General features: G+C 35.6%; 1 protein-coding gene across 3 annotated transcripts in view; it reads left to right on the top strand.

Annotated features, from left to right (window-relative positions):
- Positions 1–4,239: 4,239 nt before the first annotated feature.
- Positions 4,240–27,958, top strand: part of LOC127862286 (ovostatin-like) — a 46,686-nt gene continuing 22,967 nt past the window's right edge. The window contains exons 1-24 of one of the 3 annotated variants that reach the window (XR_008040532.1): positions 4,240–4,611; positions 7,241–7,565; positions 7,976–8,078; positions 8,754–8,941; positions 9,964–9,992; positions 10,696–10,864; positions 11,354–11,427; positions 12,046–12,171; positions 12,755–12,794; positions 13,882–13,969; positions 14,758–14,839; positions 16,073–16,185; positions 18,756–18,882; positions 19,124–19,333; positions 19,795–19,923; positions 20,490–20,564; positions 21,464–21,617; positions 21,829–21,878; positions 22,367–22,516; positions 24,020–24,088; positions 24,710–24,788; positions 25,177–25,363; positions 26,152–26,269; positions 26,578–26,691. Coding sequence is in view for 2 of the 3 variants with exons in the window: in XM_052401353.1 (XP_052257313.1) it covers positions 8,005–8,078; positions 8,754–8,941; positions 9,964–9,992; positions 10,696–10,864; positions 11,354–11,427; positions 12,046–12,171; positions 12,755–12,794; positions 13,882–13,969; positions 14,758–14,839; positions 16,073–16,185; positions 18,756–18,882; positions 19,124–19,333; positions 19,795–19,923; positions 20,490–20,564; positions 21,464–21,617; positions 21,829–21,878; positions 22,367–22,516; positions 24,020–24,088; positions 24,710–24,788; positions 25,177–25,363; positions 26,152–26,269; positions 26,578–26,691 (2,445 nt within the window). In the remaining variant the exon portion in view is untranslated. The remainder of the gene's footprint in view (positions 4,612–7,240; positions 7,566–7,975; positions 8,079–8,753; positions 8,942–9,963; positions 9,993–10,695; positions 10,865–11,353; positions 11,428–12,045; positions 12,172–12,754; positions 12,795–13,881; positions 13,970–14,757; positions 14,840–16,072; positions 16,186–18,755; positions 18,883–19,123; positions 19,334–19,794; positions 19,924–20,489; positions 20,565–21,463; positions 21,618–21,828; positions 21,879–22,366; positions 22,517–24,019; positions 24,089–24,709; positions 24,789–25,176; positions 25,364–26,151; positions 26,270–26,577; positions 26,692–27,958) is intronic. The other 2 variants (XM_052401353.1, XM_052401354.1) reach the window with 2 other exon arrangements.

Here is a 27,958-nt window from a genome sequence, read left to right as displayed (position 1 = left end):
ATGAAGACAAGTTTTGTACTAGATACAAAGAGAATCACATGGAACTGTGAAATATATAAAGTGAGGTTTAGAGTATAAAAAACCACGACGAAGCTGGGTTTTTTTGCATTCGTGCCGAGCCTAAAATATTACAAAACGATAGGACAGTAACCAGTTCTGTCCATTTATCATACCTCTTCGCCCCGATTTTTAAAGAAATTATAACACCTAATAGCTATAAATTTGCTGCAATTTTGCATTTTTTTATGGGTTGAATATGTTAAATGACGTTTAACATGTCAATAATGACGACAGACTTTGATTATTCAAGACGTTTTCAACTGTGTTTTTTTCCGTTAATGAAGACTATATCGTTGATTCCAAGTAATATGTCGTACCTCAAATCCTCGACTGATATAAACCCCTATCAAGCTGATACAGTTAAAAAAATCGTATGTTGACGTTGATATCGACATGATACAAATGTGGCTGATATTGATGTTATTTATCTTAAGAGATATAGTCATTTTTTTTTTAATTTTGCGTATGTTATCAGAGTCCAATATAAAAAGTATTGAACTAAAGATATCATGAAATGTTAAATAGGAAAAAAAACACGCCTGAACAAGTACATAAACTGAATAGTTAATGGTTGTGACATTTTAATTTTATTTAACAAACATTCTAAGGAAATTAATGCACAAAGGAAACAATTCACAATTCATCGATCCAACAAAAACTAACGAAACAATCTGTACGAAATAATTAACTCAAATTAATACCTAAAGTGTTATAGAATCTATACACAAACTATATATACCCGGTACTAATCCTGTACAGTAACGCGTGGACTACTTATTATCAGTTGCAACTGATTGAAATTTAACAATTTACCTTTAAAAAATAAAGTTTGGATGAGTCACTTTGGAAGCCAGCAGTGTACTTGTAATCAAAAAGTCCATTAGCTTCTTTTTATATACCCGATTTCGTATGTTGATTATTGTGTGTATTTCGCACGACATGCAGTCCTTCCATGTTGCATGTTTGCAAGTCTAACTCATACATGTTCTCACCTGACGACGTCTCATTCATACATCTTCCCTCTTGCCTATGTCTAAGTGCTGTTCTCTCCTGATCAGGTTTTAGTCATACATGTGCTCTACTATCCATGTCTAATTCATATATGTTTCCTTCTCACAAGGTCTCAGCCATTCATGTTCCCGCCTGAACAGATCTCATTCATACTATTCCCTTGTTATCAGGTCAAATTAATACATATTCCCTCATGGCCAGGTCTCAGTCATACATGTTCCCTCCTGATCTGATCTTATTAATACATTCTCCCTTCTGACCTGGTCGCATTCATAAGTATTCCCTCCTGACCAGATCTCAGTCATACATGTTCCCTTCTGACCAGGTCTAATTCATGCATGTTCCCTCCTGATCAGGTCTCATTCATAAGTGTTCCCTCCTGATCAGGTCTCGTTCAAGCATGTTCCCTCCTGATCAGGTCTCGTTCATACATGTTCCCTCCTGACCAGGTCTCGTTTATACATGTTCCCTCCTGATCAGGTCTCATTCATACATGTTCCCACCTGATCAGATCTCATTCATATATATTCCCTCCTGACCAGGTCGCGTTTATACATGTTCCCTCCTGATCAAGTCGCATTCAAACATGTTCCCTCCTGACCAGGTCTCATTCATACATGTTCTCTCCTGATCAGGTCTCATTTATACATGTTCCCTCCTGGCCAGGTCTCGTACATACATGTTCCCTCCTGACCAGGTCTCGTTCATAATGTTCCCTCCTGACCAGGTCTCGTGCATACATGTTCCCTCCTGGCCAGGCCACAATGATACATGTTCCCTCCTAACCAGGTCTAGTTCATACATGTTCCCTCCCGACCAGGTCTCATTCATACATGTTCCCTCCTGATCAGGTCTCGTTCATACATGTTCCCTGTGTAGTTTTGTTGTGATGACCGATCAAAATTTGATATACGATGCTGTGAAACGTTTTGAAACATTGAGTTTTATTGTCTGTCAGTATGGCATGTATTGAAACAAAATTAATTTGTTTTGTTAGAGATTGAACTGAACAGCCGCGTTGATACTGGATACCGCCATGACAAAGCGAATTATAAATCCTTGCAAATGTTAGTCCCTCAAAATAACTGTAGTCAGTTCAGTTAATTAAATGCCATTATGGTGTTACTGTAATCAACTAATTATACCGTTTTTTTTTACAACAAACACAATACACAGTATTCTGTTTATGTATACGTAATGACAAACTCTGCTTTTGAAACGCTAAACAGCACGCATAGGCTGGCAGTGAACAGCTCACATAGGCTGGCAGCAAAATGTATGCTTGTCGTGTCGATGTCTCTTATGTTATCCCACGAGATGTTGTGTTACCATTGTGAAATATTTACGTATGTTCATGTGCATACGGTATCAGAAACCACTCGGCTGTCATAAAATGGCTGTTTGACTCACGAAACAACGTCACATGTACGAGTATTTAGGAGTAATCGACACGGGAAAAAACAGATTAATGCACAAGTGCATTCTTTTTATTATTATGGCATATATTAATTCCGTCATAATAATGTATTCAGTTATGTCGATAATATTTCGGCATGTGCTTCAAAGTTATCAACTAATGTACCGTTACAAACATAATGTAAAAGTTCCCGTTCATGTATACTTAATGAACACCATATGGTTAATCAAGAGGCACTTTATTTGAAACGCCTTTTAGCACGTGCAGAATGGCGTCAGTTAAAGTTTCCACTTCTCGTGTCGTAGTCTCGTGTTTAATCCCATGAGATCTGTGTGTTGCCGTTGTGCAATGTATGAATAGGTTCATCGTGTATTTCCCTGTTTACCCATTTATGCATAATGGACTCTTCCATCCTACTAAATTGGATCAATTTATTTCCAAAATAAGTGATGTCTAGTATATTTATTTCTATATTTAGAATATTTCTTACAGAAATTCTTTTAAGCAAACAACACAGACCCAGATGAGACGGCGTCTCATCTGGGTCTACGCTGTTTGCAAAAGCCTTTTTTCTAGACGCTAGGCATAAATGGTTTAATTATAGTATCGGGAAACATGAAGCACATACATCTCGGCAGTGATCTATGACTTGTGAGCAAACGCATATGCACGAGTATTAATGAGTAATGAACAGGCGGAAAAGCGTTGACCAGTGGTAAGGGAAAAACACGTTGCTTGCTTCCACTAACATCCAAAAACGAATTGAGAAGGTATATTGGCTGAACTGTTAATTCTTTAACCTGTTAATTAATTAAACACGAGTATTTCCCACTCCAATAACATCAATCGAACATAGCAAACATGATCGAAAACTCTAACCGGAATTACAAAGGGAAAAAAGTTTACGATCGGCACAAAGAAATCGGTCGCAATGTCAAAACAAACATATTTTAAGCGATAATCTTTTCGAAATGATGTTTTAACATGCATTCAGTAAGTGTGTGCTGTATGGAAAATAAACGTTTCATGAATTGATGAACGCTTCGTCAACATAATAGATACTTTAAGTGTTGTGTTAAGACCGTGGGTGGATGTTTCGTCAGGATCGTGGTTAGAAGTTGCTTAAATGTAATAGATAGAGCACTTGCTTACATTTTTCACGTAAGTTAAAATAAATCAGGACTAAAACGTGCGCCTGTATCACTATAACGTGTGCTGGTAGGCCTATACCATTTGCACTAACGAGTACAGCGTTTTTTGAAGGCGACATATGCTCTATAACTTAAAGATGTTTAGTAATTTACCTATTTACAAACGTACATCATTAGCATTCACACAGAAAATGTCACATTATAATGTTAATTAAATATACTTTAAGTTAAGAATTCTCTAAGACTTTGTGAATTACAGCCATTGTATATTTTATGTCTATTTCAAGATTCGTATGTACGCATTCATACACATGTTCACGTGTTGTCGAAGTTATTAACCCATTTATGCCTAGTGGACTCTCCCACCCTTCTAAATTGGATCAATGTATTTCCATAATTAGAGATGTCTAGTATATTTATTTCTATATTTAGAATACTTCTTACAGAAATTTCTTAAAGCAAACAGCGCAGACCCTGATGAGACGCCGCATCATGCGGCGTCTCATCTGGGTCTACGCTGTTTGCCAAGGCCTTTTTATCTAGACGCTAGGCATAAATGGATTAAACCGCGTATGTTACTCATGTAAAAAACACACAACGAACGCTTGTCGAACGGATTAATGTTATTACTTGTATATTTGATTAAGAAGACCATAACACAGGATTTTGATAATGTAATCTCGACATGTCTAAGCAGCGTGATTGTATATAACAATTATCTTGAATTATACGCTCATAATTATGTGCTACGCATAAAACGTATGATATGAAATATGCAATAGAACGTAGGCAACTTTAAAACGGAAATAGTGCATAAAAATGTGTCCGCTTCGAACAATTACTAAGTTGGATTTAAGTGCTTGATATGAAAAATATTTTATTATGATAATCTTGCAGAGAAAATAAACGCATATGTTGCAGAGTAAAAGCTCATTCCGATATTGAATAAACTTGAGTATTGTGAACTTCAAGGTAGGAAACATAAAATGATACTAGTGTTATTTTTTAAACATGTTTTAAGTTGATTGTCATGCAAACATAACAACAAATAAGCATACCGAACGTAAACAACACAAAAGAGTGTAAGCAATCTCTGTTGCTATCGATATATATTAGGTTCTTTCAAGACCTTTTCTGATGCATGAGAGTTTCCTCATGCACTGTTCTTTTAACGCAGGTTCAATACTGATCTGTCCTTACACGTACATGTTTTCTACAGATCCGCCATGACACATACAGGTTTAATCATGATATCTTGTGATACAGGTAGCTTCCATCTTACACATGAAGGTAACCTTATCTGTTTCTAAATAAATGCAGGATTTCTCTGATCTGATGGTACATACATGTTCACTCCTTATATGTACTGATACTTACAGGATCCATCCTGATCTCTCATGATATACGCTTATTCACTTTTCATTTTCTTACTGTTCTGTTCTGTAACATATAGGTTCCCTCCACATATAAGTGCTTTTCTGATCTGTCCTGATACAAACGGGCGATTGATATGAAAAGCTAAATAGCACGTACATACCCTCAGCATGTTTACACAATCTTGTAGGCTCGTCGAATCTTCAACTTTATATCTAAGGTAAAAAATATAAATGTCCCGAAATGGTAAAAGATGCGCGCATAGCTATGTTCTCTGAGTTGCCCATCAGATAAAGACAAAGTGCATAATTATGCAATCTTATTTTAACATCTCATGAAAACTAGCTGCATATATATGCATTTCGATTTTCAAACTGGTAAACACCTAGTGCATAGCTATGAAATCTGATTTAGACATCTTATGAAGAGCTTGTAAATGTATATGCATTGTGATTGGATAAAGGTCGCCGTTGCGTAGTTGCTATGGTGGCCGCCTAGCAACCCAGAGGTCTCGGATTCGATCCCCAATGTGTGAGCGTTCTTTAGATATCCCACATAGACACCGAAGTATTGATTCTATTTCCAGGAAACGGACTCGACAGCGTTTTAAATAAGTCCTATGCGTTCGATGCAATCGCGCAAAAATAAATAGGTTTACGCTAGATTGTGATTTTAACATCCGACAAATATATAGCGCATAGCTGATGAATATCAAGCGCATAGCTATGCTTTCTGATTGTTGCATCTGATGAAGAACAAGCGCATAACTATGCATTATGATTGTTACATCTGATGAATATCTAGCGCATAGCTATGCATTCTAATTGTTAAATCAGATGAATATCAAGCGCATAACTATACATATTGATTGTTACATCTGATGAATATCAAGCGCATAGCTATGCATTCTGATTGTTACTTTTGATGAATATCAAGCGCATACCTATTCATTCTGATTGTTACATTTGATGAATATCAAGCGCATAACTATGTATTCTGATTGTTAAATCAGATGAATATCAAGCGCATAACTATGCATCTAATTGTTACATCTGATGAATATCAAGCGCATAACATTGCATTCTGATTGTTACATCTGATGAATATCAAGCGCGTTACTATGCATTCTGATTGTAACATTTGATGAATATCTAGCGCATAACTATGCATTCTGATTGTAACATCTGAGGAATATCTAGCGCATAACTATAACATCTGATGATTATCAAGCGCATAACTATGCATTCTGATTGTAAAATCTCATTAATATCTAGCGCATAACTATGCATTCTGATTGTAACATCTGATGAATATCTAGCGCATATATAAAACATACAATGTAAATATGTGCATAAGCAAGAACAAAAGTGGTATAATATAACAGTAATAATGTCAAACACATATTATACATGATATGCTAGGATATACTGTTTGTTTTGCTTTGGTTGCATGGGGTGTATGCTGTTATTTTTAAATGTAATAATCAATCCTATAGATAAGTTGCGTAGAGTTAGGTAGAAGACACCTGGACTGGGTTATGAAAGTTTATGCGTTTCCATTTTTGTTCAAAAATATGAAGTTTATCGTTGTTGAGGGCTATTTCTTTTTCAATTTGGATCTTTAGTTTTAAATAGTTATGCATTCTGATTGTAACATCTGATGAATATCTAGCGCATAACTATGCATTCTGATTGTTACATCTGATGAATATCAAGCGCATAGCTATGCATTCTGATTGTTACAGCTGATGAATATCAAGCGCATAACTATGCATTCGTATTGTTACATCTGATGAATATCTAGCGCATTACTATGCATTCTGATTGTTACAGCTGATAAATATCAAGCGCATAGCTATGCATTCTGATTGTTACATTTGATGAATATTTAGCGCTAGCTATGCATTCTGATTGTTACATCTGATGAATATCAAGCGCACAACAAAGCATTCTGATTGTTAAATCAGATGAATATCAAGAGCATTACTATGCATTCGTATTGTTACATCTGATGAATATAAAGCGCATTACTATGCATTCTGATTGTTACAGCTGATGAATGATTAGCGCATAGCTTTGCATTCTGATTGTTAAATCGGATGAATATCAAGCGCATTACTATGCATTTTGATTGTTACAGCTGATGAATGTCTAACGCATAACTGTGCATTCTGATTGTTACCTCTGATGAATATAAAGCGCATTACTATGCATTCTGATTGTTACAGCTGATGAATGTCTAGCGCGTTACCGTGCTTTATGAATTGTTTACCATGAAATGCACGTGCCAATATCCATAAACTGCGTATGGATAATTCCTTTGAAAGAACATTATCAATAAAAAAGCGATTTGAACAAACATATCATCGAAAGATGTCCCGTTAATGAATAAAAAAGTATCGGCTTTGAAGTTGTAAACAAATCCGACAAATGTGGAATAGATTACCTGATATTAACATATTTTACGATTATAAGAATAAGGATACGAATATAAACGCATATGTGGTTCAGAACTATATTGGATCAACAAGGAGCAGATATATTTACTAGAAGGTATGAACAATACAATTATGTCATTTTAAGATTGTGAACGTTTTTAATTGTATGCATTCCATTCGAATGGCATACAAGAAAATTTCGCAATACGCATTTTGTGGAATTTAAATATATTGCAAACTGGATACCTGTAATGTGTGAGCGTAAATTGAACTTAATATATAAATGGTGTTTATTTTCGTATACTTATGGACCGAGATTCCGAAGTACATGTATATAAAAATGACTTTTATACTTCGTAATAAGCAGATGGAGTTTTAATTAACTGCATTCTCACTAGTATCGCTTGTTGTTTGTATGGTATTGTCCGTGATGATAGCGAATGTACATACCTAAATGCATATGATGTACATGTCCACACTGGATCTTTTTATGATTAGTATTAAGTTTTTACGTTGTTTCTACAGCCTATAGGACTCTATATGATACATCAGAAATGGCGGCAATATCGACACGTCTGTATCTCATACTTGGCTGTTTGCTGGCATCCGGATTCGCTCAAATGCAATGGTATGAAATAGGAATGAGATCTGCAACTGCATTACCATTACTAATTTAATTATATAATATGATTATATATTATTATTTTATATAATATCACAGATAATAATATCTACGGCAAAATGATATAATAATATTATACACTTTCTATTTTCATCTATTACAGTGAGGATGTTAGTACTTTATAGTATTCTTTCTAAGCTTGATTCTACGCTGATACTCTACGCTTCGCGAATAAAAATCTCAATTGATATATAGTATCACAATAATAGGAAACAGTTAAAGATGAGAACAAGTCTAAACCTTTTACACAATGAATAGCGCCATTTTGTTGCCTAGCATATATGGCTTTTTTAAATTTCCTAACTGTTTGCATGTAATTATGTGAAAACCGGCATACGTTGATTTGCGTTCTGAGAAAACTGGGCATAATGCATGCGCGTAAATCGTCGTCCCGGATTAGCCTGTGCAGTCCGCATAATTTATCAGGGACGACACTTTCCGCCTAAATTTGATTTTTGCTAAGAAGAGCCTTCAGTTAAACGAAAAATGTCATAAAAGCGGAAAGTGTCGTCCCTGATTAGCCTGTGCAGACTGCACAGGATAATCTGGGATGACACTTTACGCACATGCATTAAGCCCAGTTTTCTCAGAACACGACACCGTTATAGTTTTCGTACACAGGTACATGCCGGTGATCTACCCACAGCGTATGACCCCCGGGCTGGATTTCAAGGTCACTTGTGACTTGACGGCGGCTTTCCTGGACGCTCAGCCCCCATTGTCCGGGGTTTACACAGTTCGCCTGGGTCTACAAGACCACCCGGACAACACTTTTGCTATGATCGATCAGATCAGATACTTGCAAAGTGGTAATTCAAAGAGTTGCCATTGTTTGTTGATATGATGGTGGTAATTTACTTTCACTATGATAAGTTGGAGTGCATTTACTTTCATTGTGGTAATTTATTATTTTCTTAGAACGGTAAATAAGTGTATATTTGCTTAAAACATGGTAGCTGAAAGAGTTTCAACTTTTAATGTCGTAAATCCGAATGTTTTGACTTCCGATGTTGTTAATACGAGTGTTCTAAATTTAAAAGTGCGTTAATTTTTGGCGAACAGTATCTGAATGTCGACTCGGAGTATATTAATTTCAGTGTGGTAAAAATAACTAATACAATTTCTATGTGGAACATCAGAATTAATTGCATTTTAATGTGGTTAACTCTTACATATTCAATATTCATTACGTTGTGGTCAATTATTATGCATGAAATTTCATTCAAATGTATCGACTTAAATCGATTTAAATTCGAGTGTTGGAATTTCCATTGGGTTAACTTGGAGTGTTCTCAGTATTGACGTCGGATCGGTAATAACGGGCAATCTAATTTGATGGGTATAATAAAGGCATTATCTAACTAAAATATAGAAAAATGTGTGAATTGACTTCCATCATTCACTTACAATCAAACTCAGGTACACTTACATTTTGGAAAATATATTTATATACACTTTGTATTCATTTGAACCAAACGAACCCCTATATAAACCAATTTCTGAAGTGCTGTTTTCTACGGAGCCTAAAGTGATTCCGTCAATTGTAATTGAGTACGTTAGTTTACAGCGTTCGGAAATTTGCTTAACCCATTTATGTCTAGCGTCTAGAAAAAATGCCTTGGCAAACAGCGCAGACCCAGATGAGACGCCGCATGATGCGGCGTCTCATCAGGGTCTGCGCTGTTTGCTTAAAGGAATTTCTGAAAGAAATATTCTAAATATAGAAATAAATATACATTCCCCTAATTTTAGAAAAAAATTGATCAAATTAACTAGGATGTGAGAGTCCACTAGGCATAAATAGGTTAAGTTATACATTGTTTTCTTTCAGGAGCATCCACCGGAGTGTTCAGTGTCCAAGTAAGTATCGGCAGCAGTGTTTCATGCCAGGGAATCAAACGTTTAGCCTTTGATGTTACAAAATCAGTCAAATAAAAGGACGTACTTAATTAATTATCAAACACAACGCTTACATTTTAATAAAATTGTTAAGATCAATTGCAATTTAATGCAATGGGTTCGTCTTCAGAAATCTCTCGTGTAAAGCTGTTATAAACCACCTGAAAACGATATTAACACGACATTCTTCGCGTGACATCAATTCAATTAAGAAATCATTAAATCTTAACTTCAAACATCATGCTAGTCCAACATTTAGTGCGAATTTCACAGTTCAGTTTGTACATCTAATATTGAATCATTGTATAGTAGCAGTATTTGCTGTAATGGTAACGTCCTGTTGTGTACGAGCTGTTGAGTACCAGCCTAGTTCATATGAGCCGCGTTCTGAGAAAACTGGGCTTAATGCATGCTCGTAAAGTGTCATCCCAGATTAGCCTGTGCAGTCAGCACAGGCTAATCAGGGACGACACTTTCCGCTTTTATGGTATTTTTAGTTGCAAGGAAGTCCCTCCTTACAGAAAATCAAGTTTAGGCGGAAAGTGTCGTCCCTGATTAGCCTGTGCGGACTGCACAGGCTAATCTGGGATGACACTTTACGCACATGCATTAAGCCCAGTTTTCTCAGACTAAGGCTCAATTATAGACGTAAGGTTTCTTTCAGACTCAAAGCAACATGACCGCTGGCGGATATAGGTTCCACCTAGACGTATCTCGAAATGGGGTTGCCATGGGAACGTCATACATTTACACAACGGTAGAGGGAGAGCACGAGAACACCGTGCATATCCTGGTGCAGACGGACAAGGGGATTTATAAAGCTGGACAAAATGGTACTGAAGTTCATCTATATGTAACATTGTGAACATTTTCGTATTGTATAATCAGCAATTTTAGTATCCAATATGTGGTTTCAGTAGACACAATGGCCACGTTAATTTATTTTTAAAAGGTTTAAGCCACAAAACGTGTAAATTTTAATGTCAAACCAAACATTCATTAATGTACATACCTTAACTCCCACTTCTCAAATATTTCTTAACAATCGAACATACATGTTTCCAATAGACATTTACCTACCAAGAGAAAGTGGCACAGCGCAACAAGCAATATTAAAGCGATCGTGTAATCATTTCTCTTACAGATTATTTACAAAATGTTTTCAATGATGCCTCTGAAGAAAATAGTCCGTTCGTATCAAATGTCATGGCTTCCTTGTATTTTTTATCCCTGTATTTGAAATTTGTATTCATCCACATTACATTCGAAATGGTGCGTTTAAAATACCAATTTGAAAATAATAAGATGTTTTTGTTTGCCAGTTCTGTTCCGTGTGATGGGTATAGACGATAACAGGGTGGTTATACCATCTCTGCAATACACCATCGAGATATTTGTAAGTCAGGCTAGTTTTTTTTATCAACTGTCAAACAATTTGACATTTTTAATTCGCATTTATCTTCAAAAATTACTGGCCAATTAAAATGTCGCGTGTTTCAATGAAAACCGTATCCAAAACATCGTTTTATAACCAACAGTTAAAAATGTTTATAGTTAATTAAAAGCGCCCTAAAATGTCTTTATGTTAGCATGAATTTATACATTTTACATGTTCACGATTTCTCTTTGAAATCACATTGATGTATGATAAAAAAACTGGCAAATGTTAATTCATTGTATGATGATGCCAAGTTGTCTTCAAATACTAAATGAGATTGAATGGTTATCCCCATACTGGAAAGTTTTAATTTTCTTTGGGTATGGAATTTTAGTCTGCCCCCCCCCCCTCCCCAACACCCCCACACACTTTAATAAACAAAACTTGTTCAGTAATAACTAAATCTTCAGACTGATTAAAATAAGGCCACCGCCTGTCGGTGACTATACAAGTAAAATGAGCAGAATCGAAACCGGATTGGTACGAACATAAGTATCAACACAGAATTGCTAATGCTTAGAATATTTTAGAATGGGAATGGTACCAGATTGTTTAATGAAATACTTTATGACACAGGATGGCGACAACAACCGCATCCGGAGATGGGTGAATGTGTCAGACAGTACAGGGGTATACACCGGACAAATGGAGATGTCGGAACATCCGGTACTTGGGCAGTGGAGGATCCAAGCGACTGCAGAGGTGCAACATACTTTTGCAGAGTGTTCTTCTTTAAATTGTTAATAGAAATATGTCACTTGTTTTAGTTATATTTATAATTTCTTTGTTAAGACATATATTTTCCTCACTTAAATTGATTCATTCTTTATATTTGAACATTTTCATTTATAATAACATTAATACAATACGTGTGCTTATTTACTTTAAACCTTTTTATTTTAGCTCGAGTGCATAGAAAACTTTAGGCTTATTTGAAACGCTCTCGAGTCCGTTTCCCGGGAATAGAACCAGTACTTGGTGTCTCTAGGGGAGATCTAAATAAGGCTCCCACAGTTGGGATCAAACCCGTGACCTCCCGGTCGCTAGGCGGACACCATGTCCACTACTCCACGGCGACCTTATTTAAGAGGAGGCGTCAGTGATGGGCATCAGAAACATATAAATTAAATAGTATTTGTAATTAGATATAGCCCCTTGGTGCAAAAAGGTACCATGTGACATTGAAATACGAAGGTACATGGTACTTTTTTGCACCAATGCGGTATTATACTGCATTTTTTAAAAGTCTATTAATAGTTTACATATAGGACGTCAAACATTTCAGAAGTACACGAAGTCTGTTATCTTTGACGTGGAGGAATTTGGTTAGTATGTCTATCAAATATTACATGATTAATTTATTTCCAGTGTATTTACAACATTATAATATTATTACAAACATTCTTATAATTGTGTAAAGCTCGTGATCAAAAGCCATAACACGAGTTGTATAAAATCACTCAATAAGTTGTTGAGTAATCTCACCAAAGGCAAGCCACTGACGACATTCATGATCTCGTTTAAACATATGTTATGAAATTACCACTCTTGTCAGTTCCTAAATCAGAGGGGCATGCGTATACGGGAGCTTACCGGATGGCGTCGTTTTTGTGTTTTTCGTGAAGGAGCAGCGGATATTTTCAGCCGGTAAGCCACTTTGTATACATTTATTTTAAATGAATACGCCCTTTCGGCTCTACGGTGTTCCAAAAAGGGGGGGGGGGGTTAAACATTTGTTTGGCAATACATAAGTTATCAGAAATGAAACTGCGTCGGAACAATTAAAAAAATCTTGATTGTTGTAGTATTTTACTGTACACGTGCGTCAATTCTGTGTTTTAGAAGAGAAAATGATATCTGTAAATCCAATGTCTCAAACGTCACGTAAGTAGACAAAAGACATGTGCCGGTTTTCCTTCAATTATCTTTTTTATCCCGACGTCTACGATCTTGAAGCAAAAACCCGAGGGATGCACAAACACTGTAGAGCCGAAAGGGCGTATTCATTCAAGATAAATATAAATACAAAAAGCTTACCGAGTGAAAATATTTGCTACTCTGTTAACCTCACTTAACTCCGCTAAGATACCGTATACGCATGCACACATGTATATATCCTTTATAGCCAAAGAAAGTTGATTGCAATTGCGTGAGGTTATTTTGAAATAAAATGTTACTGTTCGAATCCCGCTCGGGTTAACATGAGAAAAATAATTTATTGCAAATTAATTTTTGATTTATACTTGACCTGTTACATTCCATTAAATCAGTCATGTCTTTGAAATGTTTGTCAAATAAAAAATGTAACACTCTTAATGTTGAAATGTAATGGGTAATATTATTTTACCCAGCAACTATTGCATGTTCAATAAAACCTGTAATTAAAAGATGATCTCTTTTCTTGGTTTTTAGAACTTCCAAAGTTTTATGTTGAACTGGACTTCCCGAAGGTGGTTTCTACAGCACTCAACACGCACTTAAAGGGAACCGTAATATCTTTGTAAATGTTTGTTTAAGTATTTGCCGAATCAAAACTTATAACAGTTGCCAAGCACAACAAGCAACAGTTTCTGAATTTATCTTTTTGCTTTCGTGAGTCTTTTGCGTGTGAAATGTTGAACTATTTTGATATGTTAATCGTTGTCAACAATTTGCATATTACAAACTTGAAACCACAGACTACACTTACAACCAGACTTTGCAAGAATGTTCCTGCGAACTATTTTACAAAAATTTCTTCAACCATGAATGTTACTAAACTCTAGTTGTAATGGCAACCAAATGATAAACAAAGCCAAGAAACAAACCATAGTTATGGCTGGCTGGATTAATAACCAAGTGTCACATACATATAATAATTGATGACACATTATTTTGATTCCTTAATTGCATAAGGCGATTTTATTGTTTATGATTACGTTTATTTATTTAATCTTTAAATAGTATTATCCACAACCATAGACGGGATTTAAAAAAATTTTCAAATGTTATCAGGGCGACAGAGGCTTTTACTTCGTTATTCGACATATGTAAATTCGGTGAAACCTGGTTTTAAATGGTGGGCCAGTTAATTTATTTCGCAATTTCAAAGTTAATTTTGGTGAGTTATAACGTTTATTGAATTATTGAGTGAAACTATATCATTAAGCAATTTAAGTTGTAACATGTTTACATTTTTCTGTATGTATAAAGTACAACTTTTATTAAGGCACACATTCTGTTATTTAGATACACATTCTGTTATCTAGGTACACATTCTGTTATTTAGGTACACATTCTGTTATTAAGGTACACATTCGGCCAAGGCGTTACAGGGACAGTTAGTCTGACACTGAAGCAGAACATCTATAAGCTGGAACGAACATTAAGGGTTAGCAGAGTTCTTAAAATACTAATTACACTTAAACTCGTTATTTCAACTACCCTTCTTTACTGGCATTAATTACGTATTTAAGGTGTATAATGGTGTTCTGATGACGTCAGTATTTATAATGTTTACATGATACACAAATGTGTGTAGACATTTAAATGCATGAACGTTTTATTAGAGTAGATAAGCAAGCATTAATCCATTTTACATTAAATCCATTTTAAGTAACTGAAAATTCATCATTCTCGCAGATGTAATAATACACGCATGAAATACTATAAACTTTCATTCAGTATAGTATCCCTCGGTAAAGGCGTAGTAATATGAAATGGTTGACGTGTGAACTAACGTCATAATCTCTTCTGTGCGCAACGCCTTCAATTTGGAAAAGATTTTCGTCAAACTTTTACTGAATTATTATATCTAAGTGGTTTCGCGATTAAGTTAGAAGTTATTGCCCTATGTTTAAAGTTACACGAAGCTTCTGTGTGTAATTCCACCTATATTTTGCATGACGTATTACGTATACATATTTATTATGTTCATGTGCTGCAGAGCATTTTGTCACGGTTGCATGCAATTTGGTACATATAAAAGATTGCGCCACTTCGCCTACATTTTGCATGTGATGTTTGATACACGTGTCCAGAATAAATATATGCACGTGCTACTGTGTATTTCTTTTAAGTTTCGCGATTGCGTTAGTTTTGCAGGAGTTATTGCCCTTTGTTTCAAATTTAAAGTTTATGTGCGTGATTCCTATACTTTGTATGTAATTTACGTCAAATGTTTACTGAATAATTATCTCACAGTTTTACACCGAATGCGGATTCACGACTGCGTTATTTGTTTAAAAAGAGTTGTCTTAAAAACACTTTACCATGGGGCTTTCTAAAAGCAGTTTTTCTTTTGTTGGTTTTCATTAAACATTTAATATCACAATTCATATTGTATTCTGCCGACAACACTGCAGTCCTGCCGAGGGATACACTGTCTTTAACACCTTCTTGTTCTCGTGTTTTTTACCAAGTAATTCATTTACATTTGCACTAGTCTTTAATCTTGCACTATATTCTTTTACATTAATCATAGAAAAATATAACTTTATTAGGCCGATACACACGTTTTATTTTAAAAATACATACTTGTATAATGGAGTTAAGCACTTCAAAACATTTAAAATTATTAGAATTATTTTATCAAATATCTGCTGTGATTCAAATAACATTTCAGATGGTGGACGGTCGAGTAGATGTCCAGATACCAATGAAAGACATATCGGCCATGTTTCCTGCGGGCCACTATCTACAGAAAATTTTCAGTGGTATCGACCTACACTCCAGCGTGTACGTTTGGTTCCTACACTGTATTTTGATGCGTGCACATTTTTTCGGCGTTAGCTGTATACGCCAGCTTTTCACCTTACCTGACCTTTGTAACTGTCCAATAAAATTCAAATAAAATTTCCCGCGGCTAGTTCAGAATGAATACACTTCAGTTATACCATAGGCTGAAATGAGCATACCATCAGAACATTGGAAACATGTGCGCGTCTTTGTAACACTGGTTTACTGCGTGTTCAGCATGAAACAATTTTATCTCTAATGAAAAGGCTTAATAGATAGAACAATTTTACACACAATCTCGACATCAATACAGTTTGTGCGTCCACCTTTTATTTTCAGAGGCAACAGCGTTTTTAGTTAAAGGCTATGTTCTCATTTTAGTACTGACTTTCATATTCCTATTCCTATCAACATGTTAACATGTATAAGTATAACAAGAAATATCTTTAAAAAAGATATACGGCGTTGATAGTTCAATGAATGAGATCAAGGATAGCGAATGTCTTTTTTCTGTGCAGTTCTTAGCTGCATCACACGCAGTACGGGATGTTACGCTGAGTTTTCGCGGCTTATTTTACATTATTACATATTGCTGGTCATAAACATATAGATACAAAATAGAAAACCAAAAGCAGAATGGAACTGAAATTAAAACATACGAGTCAACCGGCCACACGAGAAGTATCCGTATTTATAGGCGCGTTCTTCGAACAAACCTGTTTACTAAAACAGTCGGTTTGTCGGGCATTGCTATTTGATTCGATTATTAACAGTATCGATAAACATCGCGCTCATGCTTAAAACATTGGTCAATATGGTGGAATAATTATTGTTAAATTAATCAAAAATAATATTTATCATTGTATTGTTGAAAACACATTAATAATCTACATATTTCTGGTCTAAAGAAAATTCCAGGTCACCTAGTTCACGGATAGCGTATTTATTATATAACTATTATTTTACTGGCCGCGAACTCCGGTGATGACCTGTATATAAACTCTGACATTCATACACTGACCGCGAATTGACCCGATACCTCGCGGGTTGAAATGCAATGTATTAAAGTGAGGCCTCGCTTCCACTGCTTTTTATACTTTTACATGTTAACATGTTGACAAGAATATGGAAGTAAGTACTAAATATCTGAAAATAAAAGGTGCACGCAAAAACTGTATTGATGTCGAGAATTGAGTGTAAAACTGTTCTATCTATTAAGTCTTTTCATTAGAAATAAAATTGTTTCATGCAGTAAAACAGTGTTACAAAGACGCGGATATGTTTCCAATGTTCTGGTGGAATACTCAAATCAGCCAATGGAATAAATGAAGTGTATTCATTCGTACCTAGCCGCGGGAACTTTTATTTGAATTTTATTGGACACTTACAAAGGTCAGGAGAGGTGAAAAGCTGGCTTAATACAGCTGACGCCGAAAAAGCAGTGGAAGCGTGGCCTCACTTTAATACATTGCATTTCAACCCGCGAGTTATCAGGGTTTATTTACAGGTCATCGCTGCGTCCGAAGACGCTTATGTGCTGACCTGAGTTCGTGGCCAGTTTGTTATATAATATAGACCCTATCCGTGAACTAGGTGAACGGAGATTATCTTTAGACCACAAAAGATGTTAACTGAAGATATTCAGCGATATAATTATGGTATGTCAATAATAGAGTCTTTATGTGTTTTCAACAATACCATGATAAATATTATTTTTAATTAATTTAACAAGAATTATTCCACCATATTGCCTAATGTATTAAACATGAGCGCGATGATTCTCGATACTGTTAATAATCGAATCAAAAAGCAATGCCCGACAAACCACTAAAACAGGTTTGTTCGAAGAACGCGCGTATAAATATTTAAAAAATGTACGGATACTTCGCGTGTGGCCGGTTGACTCATATGTTTAAATTTCACTTCCATTCTTCATTTGGTTTTCTGTTTTGTATCTATAGATTTATGACCAGCAATATGTAATTATGTAAAATAAGCCGCGAAAACTCCGCGTTACATCCCGTATTGCGTGTGATCCAGCTAAGAACTGCACAGAAAAAGACATTCGCTATCCTTGGTCTCATTTTTTGAACTCTTTACCTTTCACAAACTCAAACCACAATCAACGCCGTATATCTTTTTTAAAGATATTTCTTGTTCCAAAATATGATATATTTTGTTTAAGGTAATATGACTTTCTAAAATAGTTCATTAGTTATTACTTTTTATGTTAGACCTGTATCTAATTGTTGCTAAACAGGTTGTTACATGCATATATCATGTCCCCAAAATCTGATGCATAGCATAAACTTAATCAACAACAACAAAAACCATATGGAAAAAACAACAAACGCAAGCACGAAAGCATGCATGCACGCACACAATATCGCACGACCCCCCCCCCAACAAAAAACAACAACAACAAACAAACAAACAACAACAACACAAACAAACACACACATACACAAAACAACAACAACAAACAAACCAAATCGCTCTCACACACACACAAGCACAAATAACAACAAAAATAACAAATACGTAACAAGAACCTATTATTTTTCGCGAAGCAAAATTGACGTCGCAGCCATATTTACGGAGGATTTGACCGGTCTCACACAGGACGCTTCTGGTGACGTTGCATTCATGGCTTATGACGTCAACTTGCGGGTCACCGGAGATGACTCTAAGATCAAGGTTTATGGGGCGACAAAACAATGTGGATTTCAATTTGATACAAGAAGGATTGCTTTCGTATTTATTATTTGGGCTGAAATGAAATATTTATCTACTGATATGCGTGATATTTGTAAAAGGGATGCAGTTTTTTTTTATAGATAGCTGTAAGTAAACGCTTTTCAATAACATGTAATGAATTAACTGTTTTGACAATATCTTCGACATCATTGTTAATAACCCAATGCTGAATTTTTTGAAGATCGAAATTCTCAACTGGTCATACGGACCGTTGACGGTCAACGCTAGTGGCATATATAGCGTATTTGTGGAGATTCGGTACTCGACCTACACGTCAGGGATTAATATCCTGGTACCTCTACAGGAAATACCCATTGGTCCAAACAATGTGGCTACGCTCGTTATCGGCGGCCATCTTGTATCGGAATATATGAGGAATATTTGGGGAGAGGTAGGTAATATGTATGTCACTGACTCGTGTCATTTAAATTATGTTGTTGCTTTTATAAATTGTAGCCGTTTTAACAAAAAATGTCAGTAATATTATTGTGGAAACTGAACATGCAAATACTTTTATTGGGCAGTTAGCTATGAGTTTGTTCTTAAATTTTTAAGTACTTTAAACTATCAATTCTGAAATAGTTTTTTATGTTTTTATGAACCCACGATATAATTACAAAATATTCCGTTATATGTATTCTTCTTTTCATCTGGTTTTCTTTACATGTTTTCTTAACATTTTCTGATTTTGTTTTTAATTTATATTAACTCTGGCGCGCGTTTGAAATCTGGTCGTATATATGTAACTTATGTCCTTAGAAGTTAGAATAAATCATGCTGATGTTCTTCGTTGACGTCACTTTCGAACGTCGTTAATGCCTACTGAGAGTACAATTTAAATTCAAATCCCAGGTTACATTAAAAGCCCGTTCGGCTTCGAATACTATCCGCAGTACGACAGCCTGGTTGAGTCGTAGTACTTACATGGTGCCGACTGAATCGGCGATCCGGGTGAACCAAACCGGTGGACCAACGTATCTGGTAAGAGCCAGGATGTAAATACCGCTCCCCCCTTACTCCATAGATACATAAGTAGGCGTTGTTAAACCCTCTAATACGTCCATAGGATGTCGATATAGTAGGTCACTTACTAATCGTTACAGATAAAGGTTATATGAGAAAAACATCAGAGGATCTATGAAAATAAAAATACTGGACACATACTTATACGGATGGAATTTGACATCTGAGACTTCCGATTACTTATTTAAGGAGGTTGGTGGAATTAAGGTGGCATTGGTGGAATATCGCTAAATTGTGTAAATGTTGTGACATCTTAAAATCTTTTTGAAAAGCAAATGTTTTCATTAGGTGGCGGCTGAAGTATCAATATACATGTCACGCACATGAATCTTATATATTTATATGCATTTATTTCGTATTCGTCAAATGTTCATTTGAAATCTATATTCTACATTTACACGCTGGCCACTATACCATCATCACGTGATATGTTATGGCGAGAGGGGTATGAAAGAGCTATGCTCGGAACCAGTCAAATGGATATTCCTCAATTAGATTGTGACCTCTATATTCATGTCCCATAGGCGCCTGGTGACGTTGCAAGATACAGCATCGGGTTAAACGAAACTTCGAGTCCGCAGCGCATGGTGTCATATCGGGTAAGAACACGTTCCTTATAATGGACATTACAAACACTCCAAACATCTAGCAACAAACTAAGAAACTTTGTTATTTATATAGCAGATATATTGCAAAATAAATCTATACCAACAAAGATACATTTCTGCGTTCAATCAATTATAATTTTTTAAACTGCTGACCACAATAAAGGCCAGCATTTTGTTAAGAGTTAGATATATGCAAAATTTCTTTCTAAAAACAAATTTGGCAAATTGTAAAGCCATTAAAAAAAGTTTGGTTTTATATTTCGAATATCCACTATTGCAACCCGGTTAGAACTTCGTAAGTAACAGTTGTCCAAAAGCAGAAAACAAACATCGTATTATGTAAGAATTGTATTCTCGTCCCAAATCTGTGTGCACGTATGTGCGTGCGCGTGTTTGTGTGTGCATTTCGATATTTATGATGTCCTTCTGCACCTGATGCTGCATTGTGTGTGGACCCGGATTGCGTCCAAGCACTCCTAACTATTAAACTTACTAGATTCACGAAAGTTGCTACACATTTTTTGAAAATTTCAGCTGTTTAGTTCTTACTGAAAGATTTTCAATGGTTGCGTGGTCTTGTTCTGTTTGGGGAAGCCGGAGTACCCGGAAGAATACCCACCTATCCGGTATGGTTACAACGAACTAAACTCACAAGCTTTCGGTATCGGGGATTGAACCCGGGTCGCCCAAATAAGAAGCGCGTGAACCAAGCAATTCGCCAGCCGGACGATTCGTTTGTGACATAATTTGTGCACTAATTGCTATTAAAACTTCGACTAACAAATTTTGTCCTGGAAAGTAAGGAGCGTTTTATTAATGTATCAAACATGTGACTTAAACAGCCTTAAGAGAAGACAAATCCAAATTAGAAACGATGGTATCTTTAACAGGTTTTGGTTGATAAAAAAGTCATCGACGGTGACGACTGGTTTCCGCTGAATGGAACAAGTGTAAGGGAGGTAACTGTAGTAATCACCGACGACATGGAGTTCTCCGTGGTTGTCGTCGCTTGGCTGTTAATACCAGGAATGCATAACAGTAACAGTAAGTCAATCTCACCCACACTAGCCTGGATCTAACGTATATGCATTAATATTTAAACGCATATATATAATAAAACACAAAAACTAATAGTTACTTTTCCAGTCTCATTTAACTCGTGAAACTTTTTTTCGAACTTACACAGTGTTAACAAAGCTAACAAATAAAGTGAACACGATATGATACAGAATTATTTAATGTCAACAAATTGTAGATGTGGTTGCAAACGCCGTGCAGAGTCCAATTAGGGGGAAAAATAAACCAGTGAGTGTTTGCACATGTTTTTTTTGTTAAATATCTAACATACTCCAGAAAGACACAATTAAGTTGCTCTTGTTAACATCAAATTAAAGTTTTTTTTCCTGTTTGATTTTAATTTTGATGGCCTGAGCTTAAATTTAATTTACGCTTTATTGTTTTGTGATAAAATCTTTTGTGTTATGTTCGATCGCCGAAATTATCATTATGTTTATAATACACTTTTACAAACATACAAGTAAGAACATATTAACCCATTCATGCCTAGTGGACTCTCCCATCGTTCAAAATTGGATCAATTTATTCCCAAAATTAGGGATGTCTAGTATATTTATTTCTGTATTTAGAATATTTCTTACAGAAATTCCTTTAAGCAAACAGCGCAGACATGCGGCGTCTCATCTGGGTCTACGTTGTTTGCCAAGGCCTTTTTTCTAGACGCTATGCATACATGGATTAATATAGATCTTCACGAAATAAATTATACATTTCAGACTGCACCAATTATCAAATTTGATGCCGAAGAGACGCGTCCGGGGAGTGACGTCACCGTCCACCTGTCAGGGGGAGATCACTCAAGGTTCTACATTCTGGCGGTGGACAAAAGCATCCTTATACTGGACGAAGGCAACGATATATCAGGGGTAGGTTAGCAGGTCCCTTCACAACCAATAATCGTTTTTGAGCTTTACATGAGTATTATAACATAAGCTGTTTGGGAAAACAAGCATTACGATTGGCATGGTCACTGGTCAGATGGAAAGAAAAACGTTTATGTTACGTAATATCTCGTTTATCTATATCCGTTAACTAATGGAAAAACGCGGGGACATTATGAAATGCTTACTGCACGAACACTATCCGTGAATTGGGCATTCCTGTGTCAAAGTTAAGCAAAGGTTGTATGGGAAGATTTGGGAATAGTCATAGGTAAAACTATGTATCAAGTTGATAAAATCTTCTCATTCTGTCATGTGTGGCTGGATTGAATTGTGGCATGTTGACTCTCCGATTATTTCTTGTGAGCTCTTACTTTTGACTTGTTCCTGGCAACAAGGAATTCGGCACACGTTACGGGACAGTATTTCCAGATGTCGAATACTTTATATGAAAGTATGGTCTACTGTATATGCATTGATGTTAATACATGTGTCATTCATGTGTTCGTTAACATTCATTTATTTGCCTTCTCCGGCCATTGTTTACAAAATTGTTGTTTACAAAATTCACGGTTACAATCTCGGACTTAATACTAGTACAAGTAGAGATGATGGTTACAATCTCGGACTTAATACTAGTACAAGTAGAGATGATGGTTACAATCTCGGACTTAATACTAGTACAAGTAGAGATGATGGTTAGATTGTACACAAGGTTTTACCGTGAAGAAGTTGAAAGTCAATAGTCGCAAGTTAAAAGCGCTCTCCAGGTCTTTAATCGTTATGTAAGAATCCAAGTTACTAGTAAAACATATTGCTGCTAGATAAAACAGATAAATCTAGATAACCAATAAAATATTATCTCAAAATGTCAAGGTGAAGGTAAAAGTGAGATTGGATGAATTGGTCGATACAGATGGTTATTTATAAAATCTCTGACAAGATTATAGAACTGTATGCGGTTGGCATTAGACACAACACTCAACCCGTCACAAATTAATGATTTAAATTAACTTGTACACAGTAGCTAAATCCCAAGAGGGTTTGCACGATACGCGTGGTTAGGGAGGAAAGCAACACAAGGTCTTTGAATGTATCAAAAAGTTGTTACAATGTGTTGGCGCTATATAAAACGGAAGAATCGATAATGCTTCATGGGACAAAACCAGTCTCGCACCAGACGTCAACATTTTTTCATTAAATATTCTCAGCTTTGACAGCTTGGCCGACATATTCATATGAAGGGGACCACACTTATTCATTGGATGTCATTGTTTTAATTTTGCCTTGAATATTTAGCTTTGATTTTTTCAACGAAGTTTTTTTTAAATACTGACACAAATCCGCTTAAGCGAAAATCATTTATAATATCTGTCAAACATTCGATTTAATTTTGGTTTAAAGCAATGGCGATTGTACATAATATTAGGTCCAATTGTCCTTTACGATTACACGCATTTGCATGAAATACATTTATCTGCTATTCAGAAACTGTTACCAAGCGAATGGATGGACCCGACCCGTCTGGATTTTTCTTCTTGGAGTTTGATACTTCACGTAAGTTACATTGAACTGTGATAATATTTCACACTTAAGGTCGAACATGTTTATTTAAATGATAGTTTCCATAGCTTATACTTATTGCCATTATTATCATTCGACTTTTCTGTTAATGTGTTTTTACTGTGATTCCTAATGATTCTAAATTACAAATGCACTTTACGCATTATATTATGTTATGATGAATAGTTACAATGTAAGGCGTGTATCGCGAAGTAAACCTTTTCTATAGGTCTACATTCGCTGGGCAATATTGCATATATTGTCCGACAAATGTCATTTGCCACCGATAATATTGCCAGAATGGTAGGGTATGCAATGGTAGGGTATGCAATGGTAGGGTATGCAATGGTAGGGTATGCAATGGTAGGGTATGCAATGGTAGAGTATGCAAACTTTTTTGTACTTCACTTGTTTACGATTTTCAATGCAATACGAATATGAAATGACATGGCTGATGCATCAATCTTAAAAACAAGTTTAGGATCTCCACAAAGAATTAAAATGAGGATATGTAGTGTAAGTGGACGCAGATATATATTTTTATTCCCCCATTAGGTGAAGTGAATCGTTCATGTTATTCAATCTTACCCGTTTATGTTTGTTTTTCATTTTTAGTCTGCTGGGTTGCAATATATAAACATGGCATTGCAAGAACCGGTAACAACCACAACACCCGAATTTCCATTCACTGGACGTGAGAATGATTTTTATAGTTTATGTAATGAAGTAATTAAGAATGTTATTTCAATTTGTATTTGACAAAAGCTGTACGTCAACGATTTGTTTAGCTTAGATATACGGTGCTTAAAATATTAAGTATGTATTATACTTACTGAAGAAATTTCTATATTTTGGAAAACCAGGTAATGAGAGGTTAAACCATGAGTACCCATTAACAATCTTTAATAATCGCATGTAAGATGAACTATAACTATCTAATTGACCCAACTATACAACTTTTTAGAGTTGTTTGCACCTGCTAATGAGTTTAGTAGTTCCAATGTTGTGAATATCCGGATATCAGGTTTGAGCCCAAGAACAACCTTATGTTTTGTTAAACCCTAGATTTTACATTTGTTTAGGAACATTACACACACGAACATCTACATTCGCCATGATGACGAATATCCCTAGCACCACCACGCGGCCCTCCTTTGACTCTTCTGCACTCCCATTCTCTACCTCCGCTCGTCCGATTGAAACCGGGAAGCAGGTGACCATCCGAAAGAAGTTTCCGGACACGTGGTTGTTTCTGAACGTTTCCGCAGGGTGAGAGGCTGAGGCCGCGGTGAAACAGATATGTTGTTTGTGATTTATTATGTTGTTTTAAAGGTATTCCTGCAACAAGAAACGTATTGAAACGACATGTTTCTTAAAATAAATATTTATAAACATAAATCGTAATATATTGATCGTTTGTCCGTGTAATTTAACTTCAATCATAATAACAATTTTTATCCTATTACCAGATGAAAATCGATCGTATAACAACGATCGTATAAACTTGATCTATCGCTATAATATTTTTAGATCAGATTTGGGTTTTTCCAAAAATTGGAGAATCTGTTTTTGTCAACTTCGGAAAAACAAAATCGTCAAAAATGCAATATTTGATATGAAAAAGGGAGGAAATAATAGGAAAAATAGAATATTATGTGAGTTTTGGATAAAATTCAAGTTTATCATGCTCGGCTCGAACCATTTTAGCGCTTGGCAAGCCTCACGCTTCCATTGTTCTAAGCCTCAAATGATAAACTTGATCTTTCTCCAAAACTCACATTATATTCTCTCTATATTTAATGTCATATGTTATATATTTTGTGATCTATATGCACATATGTACCCGTAAATCATCTTCTGTGGGGACTTTTGTGTCAATAACACTGTAACAAGCCTCCTTCTAAAAATAAATGTGTATTATAATAGCATACATTAACTGAAGATATAATACGCTTGCATGTATTTCGTAAAGTGTTTAATCGGCAATATTTTCACAGTTGATAAACTTATGTGTCCACAAAAATCAACATAAGTACTGTTTTGTTCGCTTATGGCAGCGCCTCTGGAAAGACGCAATTTTCCCAGAAAGTTCCAGACACGATGACGTCATGGGTGGCCACGTGCTTTGCAATTGACGGACAGTTCAGACTGGCAGTGTCCACTTCGCCTGCAGAGGTAGAACACCTTATTGCTCAACTCACATTTAAGTCATTAGTTACGCTTAAGGATATATTCAATGTTTCTCTGTTAGTCATAAAACGAGTTTGCACATGTGAAGATAAGGTTTGTTGAGAACCAAACACTATACAATATGCATACATAAATTTATGTAGTTTTAATTGTAATTCATGTATTTATCCGCTATAAGCTAACATATTCATCATCCAATATACGTCAAATACACATTTTAACGCAGCGACCTTTGTACATGTCACGTATTAAAACTTAAAAGGTTATACTTCATTGCATACCTACTATTTCAGCTCCGCGTGTTTCAACCTTTCTTTGTGAGCCTCCAACTTCCGGTCTCGGTCGTTCGCAACGAGCAGCTCGTTGTGCAGGCAAATGTCTTCAATTACCACACCGAGGATCTCTACGTAAGCCGTTCTAAATTTATATACGAACTTCTAACTTGACGGACGATTAAATTCTAACGTATTTAATCAGCAGGAGTGGAATGTTTAGCCATACGAAAACTGTCCTATATTTTATTACAATGTCCCACAAGACTGTAATGCCGACAAGGCCTTGAAATCTGTAAACTAACACCTTTCTGCGAACAAGGTTCAACCTTCTGTTGGATATGATGACGTATTCAACTATATTAAGGGCTCTGAATTATTATTAATATTACAAAAAATATGTATAACAAATTTATAACAAAGAACATACCCTTCGCCATCAGTGTCGCACGAATATCATATAGTGCAATATGTCAAGATATAACTGATTGTATGGTACAATTTTAAAATATATAACTTTAAAGACTTTTTTGAATTGATGTGCGCCATCATAAGACTGCGATTTGTGAAATTGAAAAATTTAACAATTTAAATGCACCTGCATTCAGCAAACAATAATGTACGTCCCATATGAATAAGTCATTCAGCAAACAATAATGCACGTCCCATATGAATAAGTCATTCAGCAAACAATAATGCACGTCCCATATGAATAAGCCATTCAGCAAACAATAATGCACGTCCCATATGAATAAGTCATTCAGCAAACAATAATGCACGTCCCATATGAATAAGTCATTCAGCAAACAATAAAGCACGTCCCATATGAATAAGTCATTCAGCAAACAATAATGCACGTCCCATATGAATAAGTCATTCAGCAAACAATAATGCACGTCCCATATGAATAAGTCATTCAGCAAACAATAATGCACGTCCCATATGAATAAGTCATTCAGCTACACTGCACACTCGTATTTGCTGCCTTTTAACAACAGTTGTATTAAAAGCGATATATAGAGAATATATTGTTGGTGACTTTTGATATCATGTGATATCAGACGAGGCTGATGTGGCGTAGGAAAAGGCGAGGCTTGCCGAGCCTTTTCACACGCCATATCGGCCGAGTCTGATATCACATGATATCAAAAGTCACCAACCATATATTCTATTTATTATGCCACATAAAAAGCAAAAAAGCAAATTTCAACGAGGTAACGAAAACATACCACCGCTAATTTTTATTGATTTACGGTAGTTTAATATGTAAATTAGACGCGGCCTTATTACATCCGCTAGCGTCTGCATATTTCCACATTAAAAATAGTTCAAAAGTTAACAATAATCAAGAACATTTTAACGCACACAATTTAACAAAATAAAAAGTAAAATGACTTCAGAA

Source organism: Dreissena polymorpha, chromosome 16 (genome assembly GCF_020536995.1).
Source record: "Dreissena polymorpha isolate Duluth1 chromosome 16, UMN_Dpol_1.0, whole genome shotgun sequence".
NCBI lineage: Eukaryota > Metazoa > Mollusca > Bivalvia > Myida > Dreissenidae > Dreissena > Dreissena polymorpha.
Note: the sequence above shows the minus strand (reverse complement) of the source record. Positions and strands in the feature narration are given on the sequence as shown.